Source organism: Puma concolor, chromosome A1, assembly GCF_028749965.1.
Source record: "Puma concolor isolate L17-30 chromosome A1, mPumCon1.1.hap2, whole genome shotgun sequence".
Lineage (NCBI taxonomy): Eukaryota > Metazoa > Chordata > Mammalia > Carnivora > Felidae > Puma > Puma concolor.
The window spans coordinates 49,569,244-49,592,922 of NC_141667.1; the positions used below are offsets into that span (position 1 = coordinate 49,569,244).

The 23,679-nt window shown below is 45.1% G+C and overlaps 1 protein-coding gene across 6 annotated transcripts in view; it reads left to right on the top strand.

The window, feature by feature from the left end:
- Positions 1 to 23,679, top strand: part of CYFIP2 (cytoplasmic FMR1 interacting protein 2) — a 128,863-nt gene that overhangs the window by 12,136 nt on the left and 93,048 nt on the right. For 3 of the 6 annotated variants that reach the window (XM_086702937.1, XM_086702950.1, XM_086703157.1), the window contains exons 2-9: positions 788 to 889; positions 1,996 to 2,167; positions 9,061 to 9,200; positions 10,708 to 10,797; positions 16,027 to 16,104; positions 17,804 to 17,905; positions 21,292 to 21,473; positions 23,277 to 23,373. In XM_086702937.1, coding sequence (XP_086559063.1) covers positions 2,101 to 2,167; positions 9,061 to 9,200; positions 10,708 to 10,797; positions 16,027 to 16,104; positions 17,804 to 17,905; positions 21,292 to 21,473; positions 23,277 to 23,373 — 756 coding nt within the window. In that variant the 5' untranslated portion in view covers positions 788 to 889; positions 1,996 to 2,100. The remainder of the gene's footprint in view (positions 1 to 787; positions 890 to 1,995; positions 2,168 to 9,060; positions 9,201 to 10,707; positions 10,798 to 16,026; positions 16,105 to 17,803; positions 17,906 to 21,291; positions 21,474 to 23,276; positions 23,374 to 23,679) is intronic. The other 3 variants (XM_025924187.2, XM_086703011.1, XM_086703091.1) reach the window with 2 other exon arrangements.

Genomic DNA, 23,679 nt, shown 5'->3' on the forward strand with positions numbered 1-23,679 from the left:
TCTTGATGTTTTGGGCTCAATGGCCAATCTACTCATTGAATAAATCTTTATGTAGCTGCAAGGGTGTGCTTCATACTGTACTGGGAAGCTGGATGTGAGTTAGACACAGCTCCTGCCCTCGGGGAATTTTTCATGTAGGGCAAGGAGAGAAAATGTGATAAAATGTGTAATAAAGCATTATGGATGCCCTGAAAGTAGGGACACGCTGGGTTTAATGAGGGCCAAAGGAGAAAGTGAATTCCGATAGGAGGTAGGAGAGTCAGAAAGGCCTCTTAAGGAGGTAACCATTCCTTTCAGTCTCCTCCAGCACTAGGATCATTCTGGCAGTGTATGAGGAATTTGGTGACTTCTGTGTACTGTGATATTGATGATGCTTCTATAGGCTGTCGAAATATATAGAGTTCTGGGGCGCCTGGGTGACTCAGTCGGTTCAGTGACCAACTTCAGCTCAGGTCATGATATCACAGCTCGTGAGTTCCAGCCCCGCGTCGGGCTCTGTGCTGACAGCTCAGAGCCTGGAGCCTGCTTTGGATTCTGTCTCTCTCTCTCTCTCTCTCTCTCTCTCTCTGCCCCTAACCCACTTGCATTCTGTCTCTGTCAAAAATAAATAAACATTTAAAAAATTTTTAAATATATATAGAGAGTTTTGCTTCTGTACGTGGCTCAGATTCCCACACCTGTGTGGTCCCTCCCCATCCTGCATAGCTCTGCCTCTCCCTTCCCTCTACCACTGTGAGGCTTCTTGCTCAGCATTGTGGCCTCACCCATGGCTTTATTTTATCCACAGGCAATACACTAAAAGTGCTGTGACGGGGGTTGGAGCCACAAGGTTTGACCACTGGATAAGTGCAGTGTTCTTATAAAACTCTTTCCTTCCAGCCTGTTCAGGGTAAGCCACACAGTCCATTTTGGTGCCATCTATGGAAATCCTGTAAAGTGTGCACAGGTGACTGTGTCCCTGCTTGGCCCCCACACCTGTGAAGAAGCTGACTCTGGCCTGTGAAAGGGTCTCAGCAGCAGGGGAAATACTGACCTGTGGAGCCACATCCTGTCACAGCAAACTTGGGTGCCCCACACAGTCCCCAACACACTTAGCATACACTCATGATGGAAGAGCAGGCTACACTCCAGATTCCTTCTTTGAATTTTTCCTTGCTCCGTGAAATGCTGCTCAAGAATATATTTTTTAAGGGGGACAGTCTAAGCCTCCTTTTTATATTTTTATATTTATTTACATATTTACTTATATAATATCTGTAAATATAAATACACATATATTTATAATTTTCTGAAATTATGTATTGTTTGCTTTCTTGTTTTAAAAATTTTTTTAATGTTTATTTATTTTTGAGAGAGGGAGAGAGACAGAGCGTGAGTGGGGGAAGGGCAGAGAGAGAGGGAGACACAGAATCCAGAGCAGGCTCCAGGCTCTGAGCTGTCAGTGCAGAGCCCGATGCGGGGCTGGAACTCACAGACCGAGAGATCATGACCTGAGCTGAAGTCGGACACTCAACCGACTGAGCCACCCAGGTGCCCCTGTGTTGTTTGCTTTCTAACTGGATAGATTTTCAGGGAAAATATTTCCTGGCCTTTTGATATCTATGAGACCCAAAGGTGACAGTTCCCTAATCTTTCTGGGTTGGCAGAATCTTGTTCTTCTTGAGCAGAGAAAAAGCAGCCAAACTGCAGCCAAAGGAAAGTCCTTGGTATGCCTTTTATAAAGGCACAAAAGTAGGTGTGGTCTAGAAGAAAGGGCACAGAACTGGGAGTCAAGATATCCCCTGTCTGCTCTAGCTCAGCCACCAGCTGACCACATGACCTTGAAAGACCGTTTTCACTTCTCAGTAACACCGGGCCCTCCTTAGAAAAACAGCAAAAGCAACACCTGTCCTCTCGAAACTGCAAGGCAGTTGTGACTGAGGAAATCAGTATGAAAGACCTATAGAGTTGCGATGTTGGGAGTGGAGATAATAATAATGCCCTCTTTTCTTACAGAATTGTTGCAAGATTTGATCCATCCATTCACTCTGTTTAAAAAGAGGCCACCCACCCGCTGACATTTACTCTGTGCCTGCTTTGGGCAGCATTCCACATCCTGTAATGTTATATAACCCTCAGAGTAAGTCACTGAGGGCAGGGACTGTTGTTAAGTATCACCCTTTTACAGGTAAGGAAACTGAGGCTCGAGAGGTTAGGTAATATGCTTATGGTCATATAGCTAGTAAATGGCAGATGATGGATTTGAACCCGCAGCTCAAGCGCAACTGCTATACTTAGCCTGCTATTCCGCTTCAGTAAAAATATCTTCCTATGTTTTCCTTTTCCTTCCATAAAGTCAAATAGAAAATGACAGTGCAACTCTTTCGCTTACAGAGTAGCAGGGTTTAGGGTGTGGTTAGTCAGAACCTGCATTCCCAAAGCCAGGTTCTCCTGGCACCCACCTGGCCTTCGTGGGGCCCACCCCTCCTGCCCAGCATCCATCGGTCATCCCAGCCCTGGTGCCCCTAAAGCCCTTCTCAGAAGCAGATGGCCCATGAGACCAGTGTTCTTACTTCTCGGTGAAACCAGGCCACTGTGTTTGAGCTTGTTAGAAAGATGCTGAGTTTAAATCTGCCATGAATACCCCACCCTGGGAGGTGGTAGCTGTGTGTGGTAAGTGATGCTCCCAGAACGCAGTTAATTTTTAAGTATTTTTATTAGTTTCTCTTCCAAAGTAGCAAAAGAGTCACATGTTCATTGACTGACTATGAAGAATTATTCTCACTTGGAAGATTGCATAATAGGCAGGACACTTGAGCCAGAAAACAAGTACTTATTTTCACGTATACATGCTAAAATTTCCAGAATGTTTCCTCTTTCTTTTTTTTTTTTTAATGTTTATTTATTTTTGAGAGAAAGAGTCAGGGCATGAGCCGGGGAGGGGAAGAGAGAGAGAGAGAGGGAGACACAGAATCTGAAGCAAGCTTAAGCTCCTGGCTGTCAGCACAGACCCCGACATGGGGATCAAACGCACAAACTGTGGGATCATGACCTGAGCTGAATGAAGTTGGATGTTCCACCGACTGAGCCACCCAGGCACCTCAAGAATGTTTTTTTCTTTCTGACTGATGTGGATGGAGTTGGCAGTGACTTATAGCGGTTGAGTTAAAAATGTCTGATTTCCGGGGTGCCTGGCTGGTTCAGTGGGTTGAGCGTTCAACTTCAGGTCAGGTCATGATGTCACAGTTCATGGGTTCAAGCCCCACATCGGGCTGTGTGCTGACAGCTCAGAGCCTGAAACCTGCTTCAGATTCTTTCTCCCTCTCTCTCTGTCCCTCCCTGACTTGTGCTCGCTCTCTTTCTCTCAAAAATAATAAACATTTAAAAGAAAATGTCTCCTTTCCTCCTCTCTTGGGCAGTGAATGATCTGCAAACAAACCCAGGAATCCAGTAGAGAAGTTTCATTTAGAAGGAGAAAAGAAAGGTTGCATTAACTGAAATAAAGACTCCTAATTCACTGGCTTGTAGGCTGGTCATTTGCTGATTCTCTTCAAGGGAAGTGCAGGCATCTTACTGTGTTAAAGGGAAAGCCTTAGGGATTATTCTGGTAGGTGAGTAATTGTCAAGCCTGTGAAAAGTCCAGAAGAAATGCAGGTTGCATGAGAAAGACGAAGGGAAAGATCATGGCAAGTAGGAGTCAGGGAAGGTGAAAGAAGAGACGAAGGATGAGAGCTGGTAGTGTATATACACTGAGCCTGAAGTTTCCGTGAAAAATTTCAAACTTCTGTAAAATTGGATAGAAAAATATAATAAATCCCTGTGTAAGCATCACATAGCATTAACAATTATTCACTCACGGCCAGTTTTGTTTCTTCTGTTGTTACTCACGTCCTCCTCCTCTAGTATTATTTGGAAGCAAACCCCTGTATCATTTTATCCGTATTTTAGTAGGCATTTCTAGGTGATAACTCTTTTCAAATACAACCTTGATGCTATATCTCAAAAATAATAACACTATTTCCTTAATGTTATCAGATGCCCAGTTACTAGTAAATTTTCTAATTCCCTCAGAAATGGTTTTCTTATGGTGGATTGTTTGAAAGAGGATCCAAATAAGGTGACGGACACACTGCGATAGTCTGATAATGGGCTATAGCTTCCCTTCCATGTCTTTTTTTCCCCCCATGGAATTTATTTGCTGAAGACACTGAGTCATTTGTCCTGCAGAGTTTCCCATAGATTGTATTTTACTATTTATATCACTGTGGTGATATATCAATGTAGTGATATTCTAAGATGTTTTTCTGTCCTATGCATTTCTTGTGAATGAGTGTCAAAGGCTTGATTAGACTCCAGCGTTTCGCTTTGGGTCCAGCGTTTTTCATAAGATGATGGTATGGTTTTCCATCAGGAGGCACCTAATGTCTCATTGTCTTTTAATTTAGTGATGTTAGCAGTTGATGATCAATCAGTGCCTCTTTCCATTTTAGGGGCTGCAATTTGGTTATCCAGTGGTCGGTTTGTATAGGAAAAGCACATTAAATACTTGCCTTTTTCCTTTTATTTACCTACTTTCAACACAAAGTTTGGTTCACTGGCATCTTCCAACAATAACAAAGTAATAAAAACCAAAATGTTATTAGGTATCTTTAGGATCTCGTGGATTTAGACATATTTGACACTGCTTCAGGTGCATTGAGTTATGCTAACTGATGCACAGTGTCCCATCCTCAGCCAGCAGAAGCTGCCTCAGGTTGGCTCCTGGGTCCCTCAGACATAGTCATAGATAGAGAGCTGCTTCCTTGCTTTCTGCTGCGACAACTTGTTCTAAGCCTTTCTTACACATTCCCTGTCCCAGACCAGGACTGAGCTGTTTCTCCAAGGAGCATTGATGTTTTTAGCAGGAAATGGTATTTGCAGACCACAGCCTGGCACTCAAGTTGCTTACTGCTCATGGGTTGGTCATTGTGTCTTTGTCTTTTTGGGGCACAGAACTAGGAAATAAACACACATACACATCATACAGACAGACATATGTATGTCTAAAGTTAAAACACGTGATGACTTCTTATTGATAACCTCGAATTCATATTCAGGACTATTTGGTTTACGTGGTCTTATATCTCTTTCTCTCACATCAAGAATGCCAGTTCTCAACACCACCAGGGATGATAGAGCATTCCATAATTACTGATTTATTTTACCTCACACTGCATTCGGACATTCTCACTGCAACAGCACACCAGTATAATTAGTGGAAAAAAGCTCGAGATATTTTTTACAACACTTCATTGTTTTTAGAGTATCTCCTACCAGAAATGTAGGCTCAAATTTCTGAATTTTTAAAATCACTTGGAATAGGTCCTTTCTGTGTAGTTATGCCAACAACTAATATAAATATACCTTCATTTGTTTTATTTTACTTTGGTGGGGGGTGGCAGTTGCTTTTTAAATTTAAATTTTATTTTAAATTATATAAAATATATGGTTTCACAGTCAAATCTACAAAACAAGGTATATTCAAAGAATTCTAGCCTCTATCCCCAACCTCTTAACCATGTTCCTGCTTATCGCTCTTCCCCATAGGTAGCCACTTTTTATTTTTATTTATTTTTTTTTTTAATTTTTTTTTTCAACATTTATTTAATTTTGGGACAGAGAGAGACAGAGCATGAATGGGGGAGGGGCAGAGAGAGAGGGAGACACAGAATCGGAAACAGGCTCCAGGCTCTGAGCCATCAGCCCAGAGCCCGACGCGGGGCTTGAACTCACGGACCGCGAGATCGTGACCTGGCTGAAGTCGGACGCTTAACCGACTGCGCCACCCAGGCGCCCCGGTAGCCACTTTTTAAAATCAGATGGTTTATCCTTCCATTGTTTGTTTAATATTTGTGTGTGTATATGCATCACTGATTTCTTATATAAATGACAGTATACTGTATACACCATATCCTGGAGATGACCCCACAGTTGTGGGTAAGATAGATTCCTCATTCCTTTTACTGTTACCTAGTACCTCACTGTGTGACTGTATCATAGTCTGTTCAGACAGTCTTCTGTTGAGGGACATTTTCATTTTCCAGTCTTTTCCTATTACAGGCAGTTTTGCAATGAATAGCCTTGTGCATATGTCTTTTTGCGCTTTTATCAAAGTGTCTTTGGGATAGTTTCCTAGAAGTGGGATTGCTGGTCAAAGAATAAAATGCTCATATAAGTTTGTTAGATATTGCCAGATTTCCTTCCTTGTGCCATTTTACATTTATATCCTTACCAACAATGTTTGAGAGGACCTGGTTCTCCACAGAAGTACATGCCAACAGGTATATGTCATCAGACTTACAGGGTTTTGCCAAATCTATCAGTGAGATACGGTATCTCCATGTAGTCTGGACTTCTCTTACTATAAGATAGGGCTATTTTTTTTAATACCATCTTTCAGGTCCTAGGGATGGAGCCCAGGCATTTTATTATTAAGAAGCTGTTCCTTCGGTTCTTTGGCACAAGCAGAACCCAGAACCATTGAGGCATAGTGTTTGAAAAGATCGAGCACAGAGGCTGGTGTGAGATTGATCTTCATCAGGATGAGTAGCCTTGCAGTGTTAAGTGTGAGCACTTGAAAGGCAGCACAAAATCTGGAGCTGGAGAAACCTGGGTTCCAACCCCAGCTCCACACTCACCAGCACTTGACCTTGTGAAATATACTTAAATTCTGAGCTTCTTTTGACTCTTCTGTAAAATGGGAATAATCATAGCACCTACTTTTATAGGGTTGATGCAAGATTCAAATAGTGGAGTGCTTGGCAGAGTGTAAGGGCTTAAGAAATATTATTATTATTATTATTATTATTATTATTATTATTTGAGTGAAGAGAATTATTAGGGCTTTGGAACTTGTAGATCATTATGCTCTATAAAATTATTAATCCCTCCCATAAAATGAACTTAATACTAATGTAAGAGGGGCACCTGGGTGGCTTAGTCGGTTAAGCATCTGACTCTAGATTTCAGCTCAGGCCTTGATCTCATGGTTCGTGAGCTTGAGCCCCATGCTGGACTCTATACTCTATAGTCTGCTTGGGATTTCTCCCTCTCCTTCTCTCACTGCGTCTCCCCTGCTCGTGCTCTCGTGGGCACACATGCTCTCTCTCTCTCAAAATAAATAAACTAAAAAAAAAAAAAATACTAATGTAAGAAAGAAGACAATTTTTTGCATGTGGATTGGCAAATGGTTTGCTGTGGATGCCACACTTAGAATTCAGGGGAGAGAATAGGAAGAAGCGTTAAGTATGGAGAGGACCTGAAACCAACCTCATGAGGCCAAGCGCCTCCAGAGGACAGAGGGGAAGTCACATCTGAGCTCCCTGTGCCCTCACTGGATGTGGCCTTCGCTGTTGCCAGCCTGCACGGCAGGGCGGTGTGTTAGAAAACTCAGTGAAATGGAAGCTTGTGTAGCTGCTCAGCCCTGACCTGCTCCCCCAGCTGTGGGCCTGAAGGAGACGCCAGTGAGGGGCAGCACGCCCTTGGTTGCACTCTGCAGCTGGTCAGCCTCTCACAGCCCCTGGACCGCCCCCCCCCCCCCCCCCCCCCCCGTCATGTGGGTGGTCCTTTCCGCCCTGGTCTCGGACAGTTCATTTCCTAATGAACTTCCAGCCCCTAAGCCCCACTCACACTTGCCTGGGACTGGGGAGGGAAAGGGAGGGCTGCAGGCCTATCAACACAATGGGCTTTCTCTTTGTTTTCCCTTTCAAGTGTGCTAAAGGGTCAGCTCATTATTAATATGAATCTTCTTAGTAAACTCAGTCTTTAGACTTTTATTCATATGGTCTACTCGGTTTTGGTTTGCTCTGTACTTTGCTTCTTTTATTTCTGCTTTGGTAATGAGCAGTCCCACATTCTTATTTCTTTGGGTTGATTTTTATTCTTTCTTTAGATTTTGGAGTGAAAATTAGGTTCTTTTAGTTTCACTGTTTTATTTTCTACTAAATGCATTTAAGGCATTTATTTATGCTCAATTCTAAATGTTGTATGGTTCTATTCGAATTCCTTTTTAGGTATGAGTAGCCTGGAAGTATGTTTTTATAAATTATCATAGGTATGGGAGGTTTTTGGCTATGATTTGCGTTATCAATTTCTAATTGTATTGCACTCTACTTAGTGAATGTGACGTCTAAGACATCATGTTTGGGGAAACTCATGAGAACCTATTTTATAGCCTAAGTCATGATCTTTTTTTTATCAGTGTTTTACATATGCTTTTAAAAAATGAGTATTCTGTTTGCTGGGTGCTGAGTTCTTAAAATAGTAGTTAGCTCGAGTTGGGTAACTGTGTTGTTCAGATCCCCATCAGCTGCACTGCCTTGTGAAGCTCTCATCAAAGCCAGTGAGCTCTGCCAGGGCCCAAGACACGGAAATGTCCGTTTAGGGCTTTTTGTTTGGTGTGCCTCACAAAACATCCCCAGGCCAAGGAAGACCATGGCTCTTTGTGTTTGCAAGTAAGGTTAAATTTGCTGGAGTCTGAATTCTTGTAGTCCCAGCTTAATGAGCTTATAAAACCTAGGCCCTGGATTCAGGTTGATAATCATGGCTGTTTCCCTCATGGGTATTTGTGCTGTGTGGTTATTTAGGAGTGAAACGGATACATATCCTCCCGAAGACCAGAGCTGGGGGCTGGCCGAGGCCCACGTCTAGCATCAGGCACTATGTGAGGCCCTTTGCCCTTAGCGTGGTTGTGTGGGTGCTACATATAGTTGCTCTGAGTCTTGTTTCTTCATCAGTCACGTGGCTGCCTTACCACCTGCCATGTTGACCACAGAGGGTTGTGGTGAGGCTTAGTCCAGACAATAGACATAAAAAAGTACCCTGTAAACTGTAAAGAGATCCTCAAATATCAGGCACGGGTTGCAGGCACCTTGTGAAGAGGTAGCAAGTGGAAGTGGTCTCAGTGCATGTAAATAAACCCCCTTTGTTCTTTGGAAGGAGGCTGAACCGGGTGAGACTGTTCTCACCTCCGACACCCCTGACACCCCTGCACCCCTGACATTCCTGACATTCTCCACCCTATCTTCTCTCCCTTTCCTTCAGTGCAGAATACGCAAACTGCAGCCATGACCACCCACGTCACCCTGGAAGATGCCCTGTCCAACGTGGACCTGCTGGAAGAGCTGCCCCTCCCCGACCAGCAGCCATGCATCGAGCCACCACCTTCCTCCATCATGTACCAGGTCAGTCTCCCAGAGCACCGGGGAGTTCAGAACTCCGGATCCCCTCGGTGGGTGTGCCCTGAAGGCATAGGGAAGGGGGAGATCTGCATCTGGAAGGTGAGAGGTCCTGAGCTGATGGAGTCCCTTGTGCCCTGGTGGAGCTGAGTATGAGGAATAGATTAGCTAGTAAACGAATACCAGGACTATCTCTCCTCCCCAGGGAAGGCTTGTTGATCTGCTCTGACCCCAAATACCTTCCCGGCTGTTCTTGCTGCAGCATCAACCAAGGTTTTGGCAGCTCTGATCTCATGAATTAAATATTACAATTTAGAAACCTCTAGAGCCTGCCTGGGTAATTACTTTTCCTTCATGTATGTGAGAAGAGCTCTTCAGCTCCCCACAGCAGCTAATGGCTCAGGGAAGTCGCTCACCATTGTTTGCTTTTGCCTGAGAGAGGGGAGCTTGAGATAAACTATATCAGATTGTTCAAAACCGTAACCCCCCAGGGTGAGACTGGAAGGGCATCAGGGGAGCCAGAGTGAGCCTTGCAAATAGCCCCTTGTCTGGGCATGCTGGGCGAGTATGCCACGTTAGGAAAGAACAAGTTAATATAAAATTTTTAGCTGTGTTTGACCTTTTCTAAGTTCTGGGGCTGCTAAATGAGACTAAATATGAATGCATAATATATTTGTAATTTCATTCAGTAGTTAGATTTTATCAAGCACATTCCTAAAGGTTCAAGTTACAAACTTGGCTCGTTCACGTCTTCTAACCCAGGTTAAATTTTTAATTATGTGCATGTCTTTTTATTACAAGCAATACAGAAAAGTATAACAAATAAAAATTTCCCTCTATGACTATACACACACACACAGCCCTTTTTACTGTACTTATAAGTACATATTATGTATAGATCTAGATGTTTTTAACCAAAAGGGAACCATACTGTAGATAATTGCTCTGTGGTTTGGCTTTTTGAACTTGAAATCTATTATGGATACTTTTCCATAACAGTACTACAATGCTATCATTTTGTTTTTAACCACCACATAGTACTTATAAGTGCATCGTACAGATATACTATTATTGATTTAGCCTTTTGCTGTTAATGGATGTTGGGATGGTTTCCAGTTTTTTCTATCAGAAAAAAAAATGTTGCAGTTACTATCCTTGTATGTACGTATCTGCAGCCTCAGGTAACTATTTTGGCAACTGCTGGATGAAAACAATGCGCATCTTAACTTTTCACAGCTCTTTAGGATTATGTAGTTTAAGCATTTGCTTCCAAGCCTCAGCTGGGTGAATCTGGTTAACTACCAATGGGAAGAAGCAGATCCGGGCCCTGTTTAGCCAGCTCCTGCCCAGTGTGAGTCAGAGTTGGATTTTCTCAGGGGAAGATCAAAGCATGATGTAGAGATAGGTTTCCACAGAGTCTGGTGGCATTTTTTGGCGGTGGGGTTCCCTGGACACCCAGCCGCCTTGGACTTGTTTTCCAACCAACAAATGTTTCTTCCTCTAATTCCTACAGGCTAACTTTGACACAAACTTTGAGGACAGGAATGCATTTGTCACAGGAATTGCAAGGTACATTGAGCAGGCTACGGTCCATTCCAGCATGGTAAGTCGCTGTGACCCTGCCAGCACAGGAGGGGCAAGTGCTCAGCTATTCCGAGAGCTGCCTGCCTCAGTCAGACCCTTCTCCAGAAGCCTGTTCCCCTGCGCTTCCCCACCCCCTCCCAGTGCCTGGGGCACAATGTTCCCCTGTCTTCTAACCTTGCAAATCCTGCTCACAGGAGGGCCCAATTTGATCCCACTCCATCCCTGAACTTCTGTAGCTTTTTGAATTAGCTTATCATTAGATCTTGCCTTACCTTATACTTTATAGATTACTGGCTGTGTGGCAGTTTGTCTCTTGACCAAAGCAAAAGGTTTCTCAAAAGAGAGAGAGAGAGAGAGAGAGAGAGAGAGAGAGAGAGAGAGAGAGAGAGAGAGAGATGGTGTCTGTAGAATAACATTGACTCAAGGAAGGTGGTGGCCTAAATCATTCACAAGCGGCATCAATGGTCTGATGGGTCCGTATGTGACCCATCTGTGAGGGATCACTCACTTCCCTCTTGGGCTTTCATTGATTTTATTCTAACACAGCACCAGAATTTGAAGAATTCCAGAATCCTCATGCAGCTCAGTGGACCTCTCTCACTGTATCAGTTATATGCTAAAAGTCGTGCCTGACCATACCCAGCCCCATTCGTTCAACAAATATTGTGCACCTGGTACCTACAGAGACTGTGCTAAATGAGGGGATATGCAAGGTCAGAGAGGGGCCAGTCTTGATTCTCAATGAGGCAAGTGGGAAATAGACAAGTTTACCATTTATTGAACACTTTCTGTGCAGATATTTTATTTACATTTTTTAAATTCCAGTGTAGATAACATACGGTGTTATATTAGTTTCAAGTGTACAATGTAGTGATTCAGCAGTTCTGCATATTACCCAGCATTCCTCATACGTGTGCTTTTAATCTCCTTCTCCTATTTCATCCACCCTCCCGAGCATCTCCTCTCTGCTAACTATCAGTTTGCTCTCTATAGTTACGAGTCTCTTTTTTGGCTTCTCTCTTTTTTTTCCTTTGTTCATTTGTTTTATTTCTTAAATTCCACAAATAAATGAAATCATATGGTATTTGTCTTTCTCTGACTTATTTTACTTAGTAGTATTCTCCCTAGATCCATCCATGGCAAGATTACAAATGGCAAGATTTTGTTCTTTTTTGTTTTTAAAGATTTATTTTGTTTTGAGAGAGAGAGGGAGGGAGAGCGAGCATGAGTCGGGGGAGGGACAGAGCGGGGGAGGGACAGAGCGGGGGTACTGAGCATGGAGCCTGACACGGGGCTCAATCCCATGACCCTGGAATCATGACCTGAGCCAAAATCAAGAGTGGGATGCTCAACCAACTGAGCCACCCAGGTGCCCCTTTTTGTTTTTTATGGCTGAATAATATTCCTTGTCAGTGTGTGTTTGTGTGTGTGTGTACACATGCCACATTTTATCCATTCATCTATCAATGGACACTTAAGTTGCTTCCATATTTTGGCTATTGTAAATAATGCTGCAATAAATTTATGGAGGTGTATATATCCTTTGGAATTATTGTCCTCATATTCTTTGGGAAAATACCCAGCAGTGTGATTACTGGATCATATAGTATTTCTTTTTTTGATTTTGTCTTCCACAGTGGCTGCACCAGTTTGCATTCCCACCAACAGTCCATGAGGGTTCCTTTTTCTTCACATCTTCACCAACACTTGTTGTTTCTTGTGTTTTTGATTTTAGCCATTCTGACAGGTGTGAGGTGATATCTCATTGTGGTTTTAATTTGCATTTCCTTGATGATCCGTGAGGTTGAGCATCTTTTCATGTGTCTGTTGGCCATCTGTATGTCTTCTTTGGAGAAATGTCTGTTCATGTCTTCTCTGTGCAGATATTTTAAATGCACTGTTTGAATTAGTTCTCACCCCACTCTGTGAGACAAGTTTTATTACAATATCCATTTTACAAACAGGAAAAGCTAAAATTCAGAAAAGTTAAGTAACTTACTCAAGGTCCTGCCACTAACAAGTGGCATTGCCAAATGCAGGTCTGTCTGTCTACAAAACCTGTGCTCTAGATTAGTCTGTGTAGACAAATAGAAATGCACAAAGTTAAAGGTAAATGATACGGTAGAAGTTCCAACCTGTCTGTTTTTGAAGGGTCCTTGAGAGGGTCAGAGAAAGCTTGATGAAGGAAGGGGCTTTTGAGTAGGCCTTGTATACTCTATGCACACACACACACACAAAGTGCACACACACATATGTTAACCATACACGTGATTTAAAATGTATAAGATATTCTCATACATAGTATCATTGGAGCCTTACAACAGTCTATGACTTGCAAAGGGAGCATTTATATTCAGTTTTGAGATGAAAAAAACAGACCTAGGGAAGTTAACAAGCTCATGATCCCGCAACTAGTAAATCACAGGATTGAAACTAGAATTCAAGACTTAGGATTCCCAGTCTGATGTCCTTCCATGCAACTCTGCTGTCCCACATAGTTAGAGGTTTCTCTGTGAGAGATGAGATAGGAAGGGCACACTAGGTTATGGAACCAGCATGAGCAAAGGCACAGAGACAAAAATGTTCAGAGATTTCCTGGGTTAGGGTTTCTCTTTGTGTGCACATGCATGCTATCTCTTTCTGTATCCAAATTTCCTTTTCTGGGCTACACACTGGAATTGCCTCGAGAGCATTAAAAAAAATACCAGTGCCTGGGCCCCTACCCTGGGAATAATGATGTAGTTCTGGTGGGGTATGACCTGGGAATCAGGATTTCAAAGTTCTCCAGGTGACTAATTGCAGCCAGGTGATTTAGGCCAACCCTTTACCTGTAAATGAGAGATCGGTGCCATTTTCAAGGCAAAAGGTGAACCCAAGCAGAGCCAGGACCAGAACTTAAGTCTCCTGAGGCCCCACTTAGGGCTCTTTCTACCACAGCATCCTGACCTCTGTACTCCAGGCATACACGTCTGGTTGATGGTCACCTGAACTATTCATAGGGAGCCTTGTTTGCTGCCTTGTTCCCAGCACATAGCACAGAGCCTGGGACCTGCGGGTGCTCAGTAAAGCACTCAGTGAGTGAAAGTTGGAATCCTCACCCTGCTGGTGGGCAATTTGGTTCTAATAAGTAAATACATGTTCCCTGTGTTACTGTCATTTCCCTTTTTTGACATCTGTTCTGAAGCAAGAGCAGTAGCAGACCCGCAGGCTTGATCTTGGTTTTCTTTGGTCTCAAGGACAACGTGTTATTGATTTTTAAAGTTCTCCAAATTAAGAATTGAAAGTATGACTCATCAGTGACATTTGCTGTTGAAAACAAAACTACAGTAAGTAATAAACTCCAAATTAAATCTGATCTTGCGCTAGGGAGATGTTATGAAATAGATGCGATACATGGAATAAAAAAATCAGTAAAGGTTCATTTTCATATCAGTGTGAACATTTACAAGAGAGCTGGTCTAGTAATACTTCTTTATTTCTTTTGTGAACGTCATATAGCGTAAAATTCACAATGTCACATAACTGTCACCACCATTTAATTTCTGCAGCATTAAAAGAAACCCCAGGCCCATTAGCAGTCTCTCCCAATTCCTGTCTCTCCCCAGCCCCTGGCAAACACCACTCTACTTTCTCTTGTCTGTTCTGAGCATTTCATCTAAACGGGTCATGACACATGTGGCCTTCTATGGCTGGCATGATGTTTTCAGAGTTGATCCGTGCTGTGGCACGGATAGGCTCTTCACTCCTGTTTATAGACAAACACTGTTCCCTTGTGTGGCTGTACCACATCTCCACGTTTTATTTATCCAGGCATCGGTGAATGGACATTTGGGTTGTTGCCCCTTCTTGATGGTTAGGACAATGCTGCCACGAACAAATGTGCAAGTTTCTGTGTAGATATGGGAGCGCCTGGGTGGCTCAGTCGGTTGAGTGTCTGACTCTTGATTTCTGCTCAGGTCATGATCTCATGGTCGTGGGACCTAGCCCCACGTCAAGCTTTTTGCTGATAGTGAGGAGCCTACTTGGGATTCTCTCTCTCCCTCTCTCTGCACTCCTCCCCTGTTGGCATGTTCTCTCTCTCTCTCTCTCTCTCTCTCTCTCTCTCTCACACACACACACAATAAATAAACTGTAAAAAAATAAAAAGTTTCTGTGTGGACCTATGTTTTCATTTGTCTTGACTATGTGTACCTAGGAATAGAATTGCAGTCATATTGTAACTCTGTATTTAACTCTTTGAGAAACTGCCCGACTGTCTTTTTCCTAGTAATACTCTCACCTCCCTTTACAGATCACCTAGAGAGAGAGAGAGAGAGAGAGAGAGAGAGAGAGAGTTCCACTGAATTCTCATAAAATTCTCAGAGGTCATTTTTGTCATTGTCATTAAACAGATACTAAATGGAGAATTTTAGGTTAAGTGATTTCTTGAAGATCAAAGGGAAGGGCTAACAAATGAGGAAGCTGAGATTTGAGCCCAGATATTTGGACCCTGAGTTTAAGACTCTTAGCACTTGCTAGGTGAGGTGAGTCATCGCTGTATTTTTCAGATTCGTTTTCCATGCTGTTATTGGTTTTGCCATCTGCCGTACATTATTTTTAAAAGTTTATCTTACTCATTTTCTTGCTTCTGAAATAGTAGCAAGCGTTCTTATAAAAGGGCAAAGAGTACTCTATAATACGAAAAATGAAAGCCCCCGTTGATCCAGCCCCACAGACAGCTTGCTATTCCCAGCTTGGGGCGTATTGCACCCAAATATTTGTCAGTACACAACAACATGCTTTCATAATTATTGCTCTTTGTTTGGTTTTTGAACCTATCTGCCGTCCACACTGTTTTGCTACTTGCTTTTTTCTGGCTAACAGTATGCCTGATACAACTTTTGCTTTTGGCACAAACAGACCTGCCTTCTTCTTTCTCATGTGGCCATCCGTCTTGGAAAGATGTGGCCTGCTGCTAGAGCCCTTGGATGTCTGAGGAGGATAATTTAGGCCAGGGCTTCTCAAGCTCAGTTGAGCACCTTGGGAGTAGGAGTCACCTGGGAGTTTGGCTGAAATGCAGATTCGGATTCCATAGGCCCAGCCGGGGACCCAAGACTCTCTGCATTTCTACTAAGCTTCCCAGGTCGTGCTGTGTGGATGCTGCTGGTCCCCAGACCACTGTGAGTCGTGAGGATCTGGGGCGCCGTGAAGGAGCCTGCTGGCTCCAGTGCGTGTGGTTTCTCCCTGCCGAGTGTGTTTTGCTTTTCAGAATGAAATGCTGGAGGAAGGACATGAGTATGCAGTCATGCTGTATACCTGGCGCAGCTGTTCCCGGGCCATCCCCCAGGTGAGACCGTCCTCGCCGGGTGCCCTCCGGCCCTCCACCTCACCCCCTCCCAGACAGCTGAGCCTCTCCAGATGGCAGGGAAGGAAGCAGGGCCTCTTACCCAAGGGTGCTTGCTCACGACATCTGGAGCGCTTCCCATGAGACTGAAGACAACTTAAAAAATATCAGTTCAGGGCACCTGGGTGGCTCAGTCGGTTAAGCGTCCGACTTTGGCCCAGGTCATGACCTCGCGCTCACAGGATGGAGCCCCACGCCAGGCTCCGTGCTGACAGCGTAGCACGGGATTCTGTCTCTCCCTCTTTCTCTGCCTCTCCTCTTCTCATTCTGTCTCTCTCAAAATAAATAAATAAACCTAAAAATTTGTCCATTACTTCAAAAGCAGTATGTGCTACCTGTATGACACCCAGACCATTGCAGAAAGAGATAAAGTAAAAAGCAAGATGTCCCCACCTCCTGACCCCCACTACCTGGACCCACCTCCCACCAAAGCATAGTCACCATGCATACCTTGCTGCGTGGATCTTTTCCCTTGAATATCATAAATGTCCCTATGAATATTATTTTGGAAATTATCATTTATAAAAGTGTGTTTTGTATTTGTATTGTCCTGCCACTTGCTTTTTCCACCTAATTCTTTATCACTTTTTCATGTTGACTCATACAGATATTACATTTACTATAATTACCATCATCCTATAATTCATGGGCCCCATTATTATAACAAGGTTAACAAACCACAGGTGTGTAAAGTAAACAGAAACTATTCCTCTCTCTTCCCCTTAATCGTAGCCCCCAGAGTTAACTGCTTATTAACAGTTTGCTTTGAACTCTTAGATGCCCTATGCCTGTATTATATATGGACACACAAACACACGCAGTTTTGTTCTGTGTTTTGTTTGAAAAAAATGGGATTGAATTACACTTCATGTCCTGCAAGTTTTTCACCCGTCAGTTTATGGTAGTAATCTTTCCATGTCAGTTCTCGTAGATCTATCTCATTCCTTCTAGCAGCTTTATAATGATACTGTATGAATGCATCGTACTGTATCCATTTAATCATTGACTGGTAGATATTTAACTTATTGCTACCATTTTAAGAATTTCTAAGCAACAATGTGAAGAATGTCCTTGCGCTTATCTTTTGCTCACTCTTGTTTCAGTTGACCAGTTAGCAGTCTCGGGTGTGCATGCTGTGAAAACATCTGCCATGTGATACTGATGTGTTGAAAACCACTGGGCAAAGAAAAGGGGTTTCTTGATGGAGCCAAGTTTGGCCAGGGGGCCTCACCCCGGGTGCATCTGGAACAGTGGCTGGAACATTTTTCTCTGCTTAGAACCTGGTGGGGCTCCACTGGGGTAGGAGTGGGGAAAGACTGAAGGAAGGAGACCGTGCAGATCGATGTAGGCGTGTGTACAGCTCGAGGCCAGGGCACTGAACAGATTGAAGGGAAGGAGGGTTCCGTTCTCAGGACCAGCTGGTTTCTTGCCTGCAGCCAGTGTCTGGCAGGCAGTTCTGTTCCTCCAAGCCATACCCGACAGTCAGGGCTACCCCGGCCTCTGCTCACTAGGGTGACCACCGCATTTATCATCCTAAACGAGATGCCTATGAGAGTGCAGACGGGCCCTGATAATAAGACAACAGACGTGAACCAGAGCTGCCTTGGCAAGGCAGGATGTGTGAGCTCCTCTCTCCCCACAGGTGAAATGCAATGAGCAGCCCAACCGGGTTGAGATCTATGAGAAGACAGTAGAGGTGCTGGAGCCAGAGGTCACCAAGCTCATGAAGTTCATGTACTTTCAGGTGAGGGGTAAGGGTGGGTCTGAATCAGGGGACCTGAGAGGGCCTCACTCTGCCAGATGCTGGGGTCTGGATTTTTGAGCCATGGTATTCATTCCTTGAGCAAATACTTCTGGAGCACCCCTGACGTGCCCCTTGGTGAGCAAGGCAAACAAGCCTCCCTCTCTCCCTGTGATTTACATCCTAGTGAGCACATGAGTGTGTTTCAGGTAGAAGGAGAGACTGACAGTAAACAATATTCAGTCCTTTTCAGGGTGTAGTAAGTGCTGTGAGTAAATAAAACTGAAACATAATAACTCTGGGGTGCAGGGTATCTGTGACATAGTGCAGCTTTAGGGATGGGCTGTCAGGAGTGGCATTTGAACGCGTGTATCGTGAGAAAGAAGCTGGCGGGTGATGATTGGAGGGAGAGGGTTTCACGTGGAAGGAACAACAAAGGTAAAGGTCCTGGGGCCTGTAGGAGCACAGCATGTTTAACAAATAGAATGAAACCAGGGAAACTGCAGATTGAGAAGGGACGGGTGACAAAGGTGATGGGGGGAGGTAGACAGGCCCTTACAGGGCACTGTGGACCAGGAAGTAGGACATAAAAAGAATATGTGGATTTTACTCGAGCACCATGGAAGCCACTGGGGGTGTCTTGTGACATGTTCTGATTTGAGGTTTTACAGCAGCATTCTGGCTGCTGTGTGGAAAATGGATGGGAGGTGGGTGGGGGTGGAGGGGAGAGAAGAGTGACAGCAGGGAGACCAGCTGGGAAGCCAGGAAGAACTATCATTTAAGGAAGAAAAGAGAAAAGAGAGCTAAGGGCCTCCACGAATGGAAGGTAAGAGGGCAAGCTGCTTAAACAGAAGTGGCAAAGGGAAAATCCTGCAGGCAGGTTGATTGTCATGGTTGTGTCAGGAATGCAGGATGAACGCTTCAAGACCAGTCTGTACCCTGGGGCGGGAGTCCCGCCACACACTCCATGCATACACATGCTCTGCTGTCGAGCTGAGCTTCGCAAATAGACTTGCAAGCACTGGCCGCATGTCTGCCCTGCGCCCAGCTCTGCCCAGGCCAGAATGGGAGATGGGAATGTCTGGGGGAGGTGCAGGTGCATGCCATCTAGGCCAGGAGGGCCGGCTTCCCAGGCAGAGAAACCCAAGGTTCTACTGTCCTGTCCTTATGTGCCTGTGAGTTATTTAACATCTGGCACCTTCAGTTCTCTCGCCTTGGAAATCATGCCGAATCTCAGGTTTGCGGTGAGGATAAATGAGGTCTGTTTGTAAAGAGCCAAGTAGATCTCTGGTTACAGAGCCAGTTTATCAAATGGCAGCTGCTGTTACTGGCACCCTGGACCTGCCCCTAGGAGCCTAATCTCTTTGGGAAGGCAGGTCCAAGAGAGAAAAAAACTACCCAGAGACTGATTAAGTGCTTAACTAAGGGTTAAGGGTCTTAACTAAGGGTCTTCTGATGAGATATTTAGAAGGGAGGATCTGCAGTAATTTAGAACTATGCTGTTCAACACAGGAGCCGTTAGCCATATGGACTCTCTACATTAAAACTAAATAAAATTTAAAATTCCATTCCCCCATTGCACCAGCCATTCCATGCTCAGTAGCGTGTGAGTGACTCCTGTGTTGGACAGTGCAGATATGGAACATTCCCATCATGACAAAAAGTATTATTGGACCTAGACCCTGGAAGGAGCAAGTGTGGCTTGGTCTGCACTTTGGAGGAAAGGAATGATTGGCGGGTAGCGTGTACCAAATCTGTGGAGTGAAGCTCACGGGAATTTCCCCCCTTCCCTCTCCTCCCCCTCCTTTCCTTCCTCCACCTCCTCCTCTCTCTGTCTCTCTCTGAATTGCTGCGTTAGCCATTTTTTGTTATTGATCAGCTGCCTTTTTTGGTAACAGATTTTTTTAGGTACAATTTACCTACCATACAATTTATCCACTTAAATTGGACAATTCAACAACTTTTATTAGTATATTCACAGAGTTGTGTATCCACCACCACAATCAACTTGAGAACATTCTCACTTCAACAAGAAATCCCATAACCCTTTTGCCACCACCCATTACACCCTCCGTGTGCCCCCCACCTCCAGCTCTAGGTAACCACTAATCTATCTTGTGTCCCTATGGATTTGCCTGTTCTGGACATCGCATATAAATGGAATCATACGATATGTGACCTTTGGTGACAGACTTTCACTTTGCACGCTGTTTTCAAGATCCATCCATCTTGTAGCACATACCAAAATGTGTGATCAAACACTGTTCTGTATGGATCTACCACATTTTATTTATGTATTTATTAGTTATAGACATTTAGGTTATATCCACTTTGGGGCTGTTACAAACAATGCTGCTGTAAATATCCATGCATACATTTTTGAGAGGACATATTTTCATTTCTCTGTTCTCTATAACGATTCTCCCTGCTTCTACCTTTGCCCCCTACAATGTATTCGCACTGCAACAGCTACCGTTTTAAAATACAATTCATACCATGTTATCCTGTTTCAGAACCCTCCCACTTCTCCTTGACTCCTTCAATGTAGAAATCCTACCCCTCACAAAGGCCTGCAAGAGCCAGTGGCCCTGGTCCCTCTCCATCTCCAGTTTCTTCCTTCTGCTCACTCCACTTCAACCACTGGCTTTCTCATCCTTCAAACATGCCAGGCACACGCCTGCCTCAGGGCCTTTGCACTGGCCGTCCAGAATGCACTTCTGTCAGTTATCCCTGTCCTTCTCCTTTTCTTCTTTCAAACTTTTTTCTAAAAGTCACATCTTGGTTATTTCTTCTCTGATCTTTCCTACTAAAGTGTACAGCTCTCTCTGCCCTCCCTTTTCCCCTTTATTTTTCTCCATAATGTGTATCACATTGTAATATAGAGTATTTGTTTTGTCCTCTGCCTTCCCTAGCATATATGCCCCTTAGGGTAGAAAGTTGTTTTTTTTTTTTCTGTTTTGTTCCCTACTTTACTCCAGCACCCAGAATGGTTCCTGGCACATAGTAGATGTTCAATTGGATGCCTTAGCATCTCTCTCTGAATGTCTGTCTCACTCTTGGTCCCTAACCTTCTACCATCTGGTGCCGGACACTGTCCTAGGTGCTAGATACAAAACTGAGTAAGACATCATGCTTCTCAGAGAGGGCATGGTGAATGAATTGATTGGTTTGACTCACTTGGCCGCAGGTTCCAGGCTGCTCTCTAGAAACGAGCTCTGGATATAGGGACTCCCCTGAGAAAGACCTCCCAGCAGATATGACTCCCTCTACATGTCCAGGCACTGACTAGAGCCCCCGGGGAACAAGCCTTGGTCCTGCTCCGCACAGAGAGCACAGTGAGCCAACCCCCCTGGGCTGCCCGTCCTCACCTGCTGCCCCTCTGCCTGCAGCGTAAGGCCATCGAGCGGTTCTGCAGTGAGGTGAAGCGCCTTTGCCATGCCGAGAGGAGGAAGGACTTTGTCTCCGAGGCCTACCTCCTGACCCTGGGCAAATTCATCAACATGTTCGCCGTCTTGGATGAGCTGAAGAATATGAAGTGCAGCGTCAAGAACGACCACTCTGCCTACAAGAGGTCAGGGCACCCTCCCCCCCTCCCCTCTGCCTGGGTAGCCAGCTTAGGGGACGCAGAGGATAGAGCCCTTCTGCTAGGCTCCTTCTCCAGAACCAAACTGGCCATTCTCCAACACGGCAGGGTTGGGCCTCTATCGGTTTTTGCAGTTTGGGGACTAGGATGCAGAGCTGAGTCCTTGGAGAACTGGCTCTTTGTCAGCGTTCTGTCTCAAGATGGCATCAAATCCTCATTATCCCCTACCTGTGGAGCAGTAGCAGTTTCTGTGGTCCCGTGCAGTGTGGGACCAGGAAAATAATCAGAAAATAGTCACATCAGTCGTTTCCTGCAAGATTCAGACAGCCAGTTCAAACTGCTTGTGTAAAAGAAGGAACTGGATTGGCTCCCAGAACTGAAAAGTTTCACTGGATCTGGATCTGGATACTCAGATGATGTAGGTCTGATGCCCTCTACCTCTCTCTTGGGCTCGACTTTCCTTGATAGCGGCTTCTTGCTCAGGCAGGCCTGTGCCCGGTGGTGGCCAGCAGCAGCTGTAAGCTTCCCTCTGACCAGCGTAGCTGCCCCAGTTTCAAAGGAAAGAAGGGGAGCCTCTTTCATATATGTTTGCCAAAGTCCCATGGAGGATGGTCATTGCCCCAGTTTGGATAGTGCGTGCACCCCTCCATCAGTTACTGGTGGGAGTGGGGGCTGCAGCTCAGGGGCTTGTCCTCAGAGTCAGTCGGGGGCCAGTGTCAGCCTGCAAGAAAGAAGGACAGGGTGGGTGAGAGGTTGTCACTCTCCAGAAATTAGGATCCAGCCGCCCCGAAGCAACAGGTATCTTTCCTGTATGTTGTGGAGGTTCAGATGAGCCCTGCAGTATCTGGACACTGCTTGGGAAGGATTTTCTGTGTCACTGATGAAGAGAGTCCCTCCTCCTTGAGTCACCTCCTCCCAGGGCCCCGGAGCAACTGGAGAATGCAGACAGCAGACCTGCTTCTCGTGATTTTATCCTCCTGAGCAAAGTATGAAACCTAGGGATGCCCGCAGGCAGAGCCCCATCTCCAGCCTGGCTCAGAAATGGCAGCTTTCACAAAGATTCGTAGACAATTCATAGTATAATGTCTCCCACACCCCCACCCCCGTTCTCCCCAGTTTTGGTCACAAGTGACATGCTCTGTAGAGCAGCTAGGGTCGTGAGCAAGGCAGGTGTCCTGTCCGTGCCCTCCCAGGCTGCCATAACACAGGCCGCACTGACACCAGGTCAGGCTGGAAAAGTCCAGGGTGCCATGGTGTTCCCCCTTCGAGTCCTGTGTGTATTCCCCGTACCCATCATCCCTTCCCCTGTAATCCTGTCAGGTGAAACAGACTTCTGTGTTCCATGCAGTGCTTTGCTTTAGAAACTTGGAGGTTTTCTATAAGTAACATAATCCACTCAAAACCACTCAGTGCACCCTGCCTGGGGTTCTTCTCCATGACCGCTGTGCGGCTTCACGGCAGGTCACGGCACAGCGCGAGGATGCTCGTTTCACCCTGCCTTGCCACCTCGGGCTGGTTGATAGGATGCCAGTTGCCCTTAAACTTGCTGACTTTGACATGCAGTGTAATCTTACCTCTTAATCTGAGGTACCTTTATCACAAGGGTGTACATGGCCCCAGACGAAATGACCCCAGAACACACTCTCCTTTGATGTTAGAATCCCCTGTGATATTCAGAGGTCCTTCACCTCAGGGGGCAGTGAAATTCTGGGTTAGGTAGGAGCAAGAGCCCGTGAGGCCCGGCTTCAGCTGGTTACACTTGAGCATCTTTCTCTGCAACACCGTGTACAGGGCGGCACAGTTCCTGAGGAAGATGGCAGACCCCCAGTCCATCCAGGAGTCGCAGAACCTTTCCATGTTCCTGGCCAACCACAACAGGATCACCCAGGTGGTAGCAAATTCCTTGTTCATCTTGGCCTGGTGTCCCAGGACACAGGCAGGGGCCTGAAGTGTGGGTGGACCATGAGCAGGGGAATTCAGTCCAGATCTAACATCTCCACTTGCTATTCATGAATTAGCAGACTTAAGTCTCGTCTCCCAGCCACAGATGACACTTTTACCCTCTGCACATTTTGTTCTCTGAAAGCCTTCTCACCTGTGTTCTGCCCCCACGTGAGTGAGGATTGAGAGCATGGGTTCTAGAGTTTGATGGCCTTGTTTTCTAGTCCTGGACCCTCCACCGACCCATTGTGAG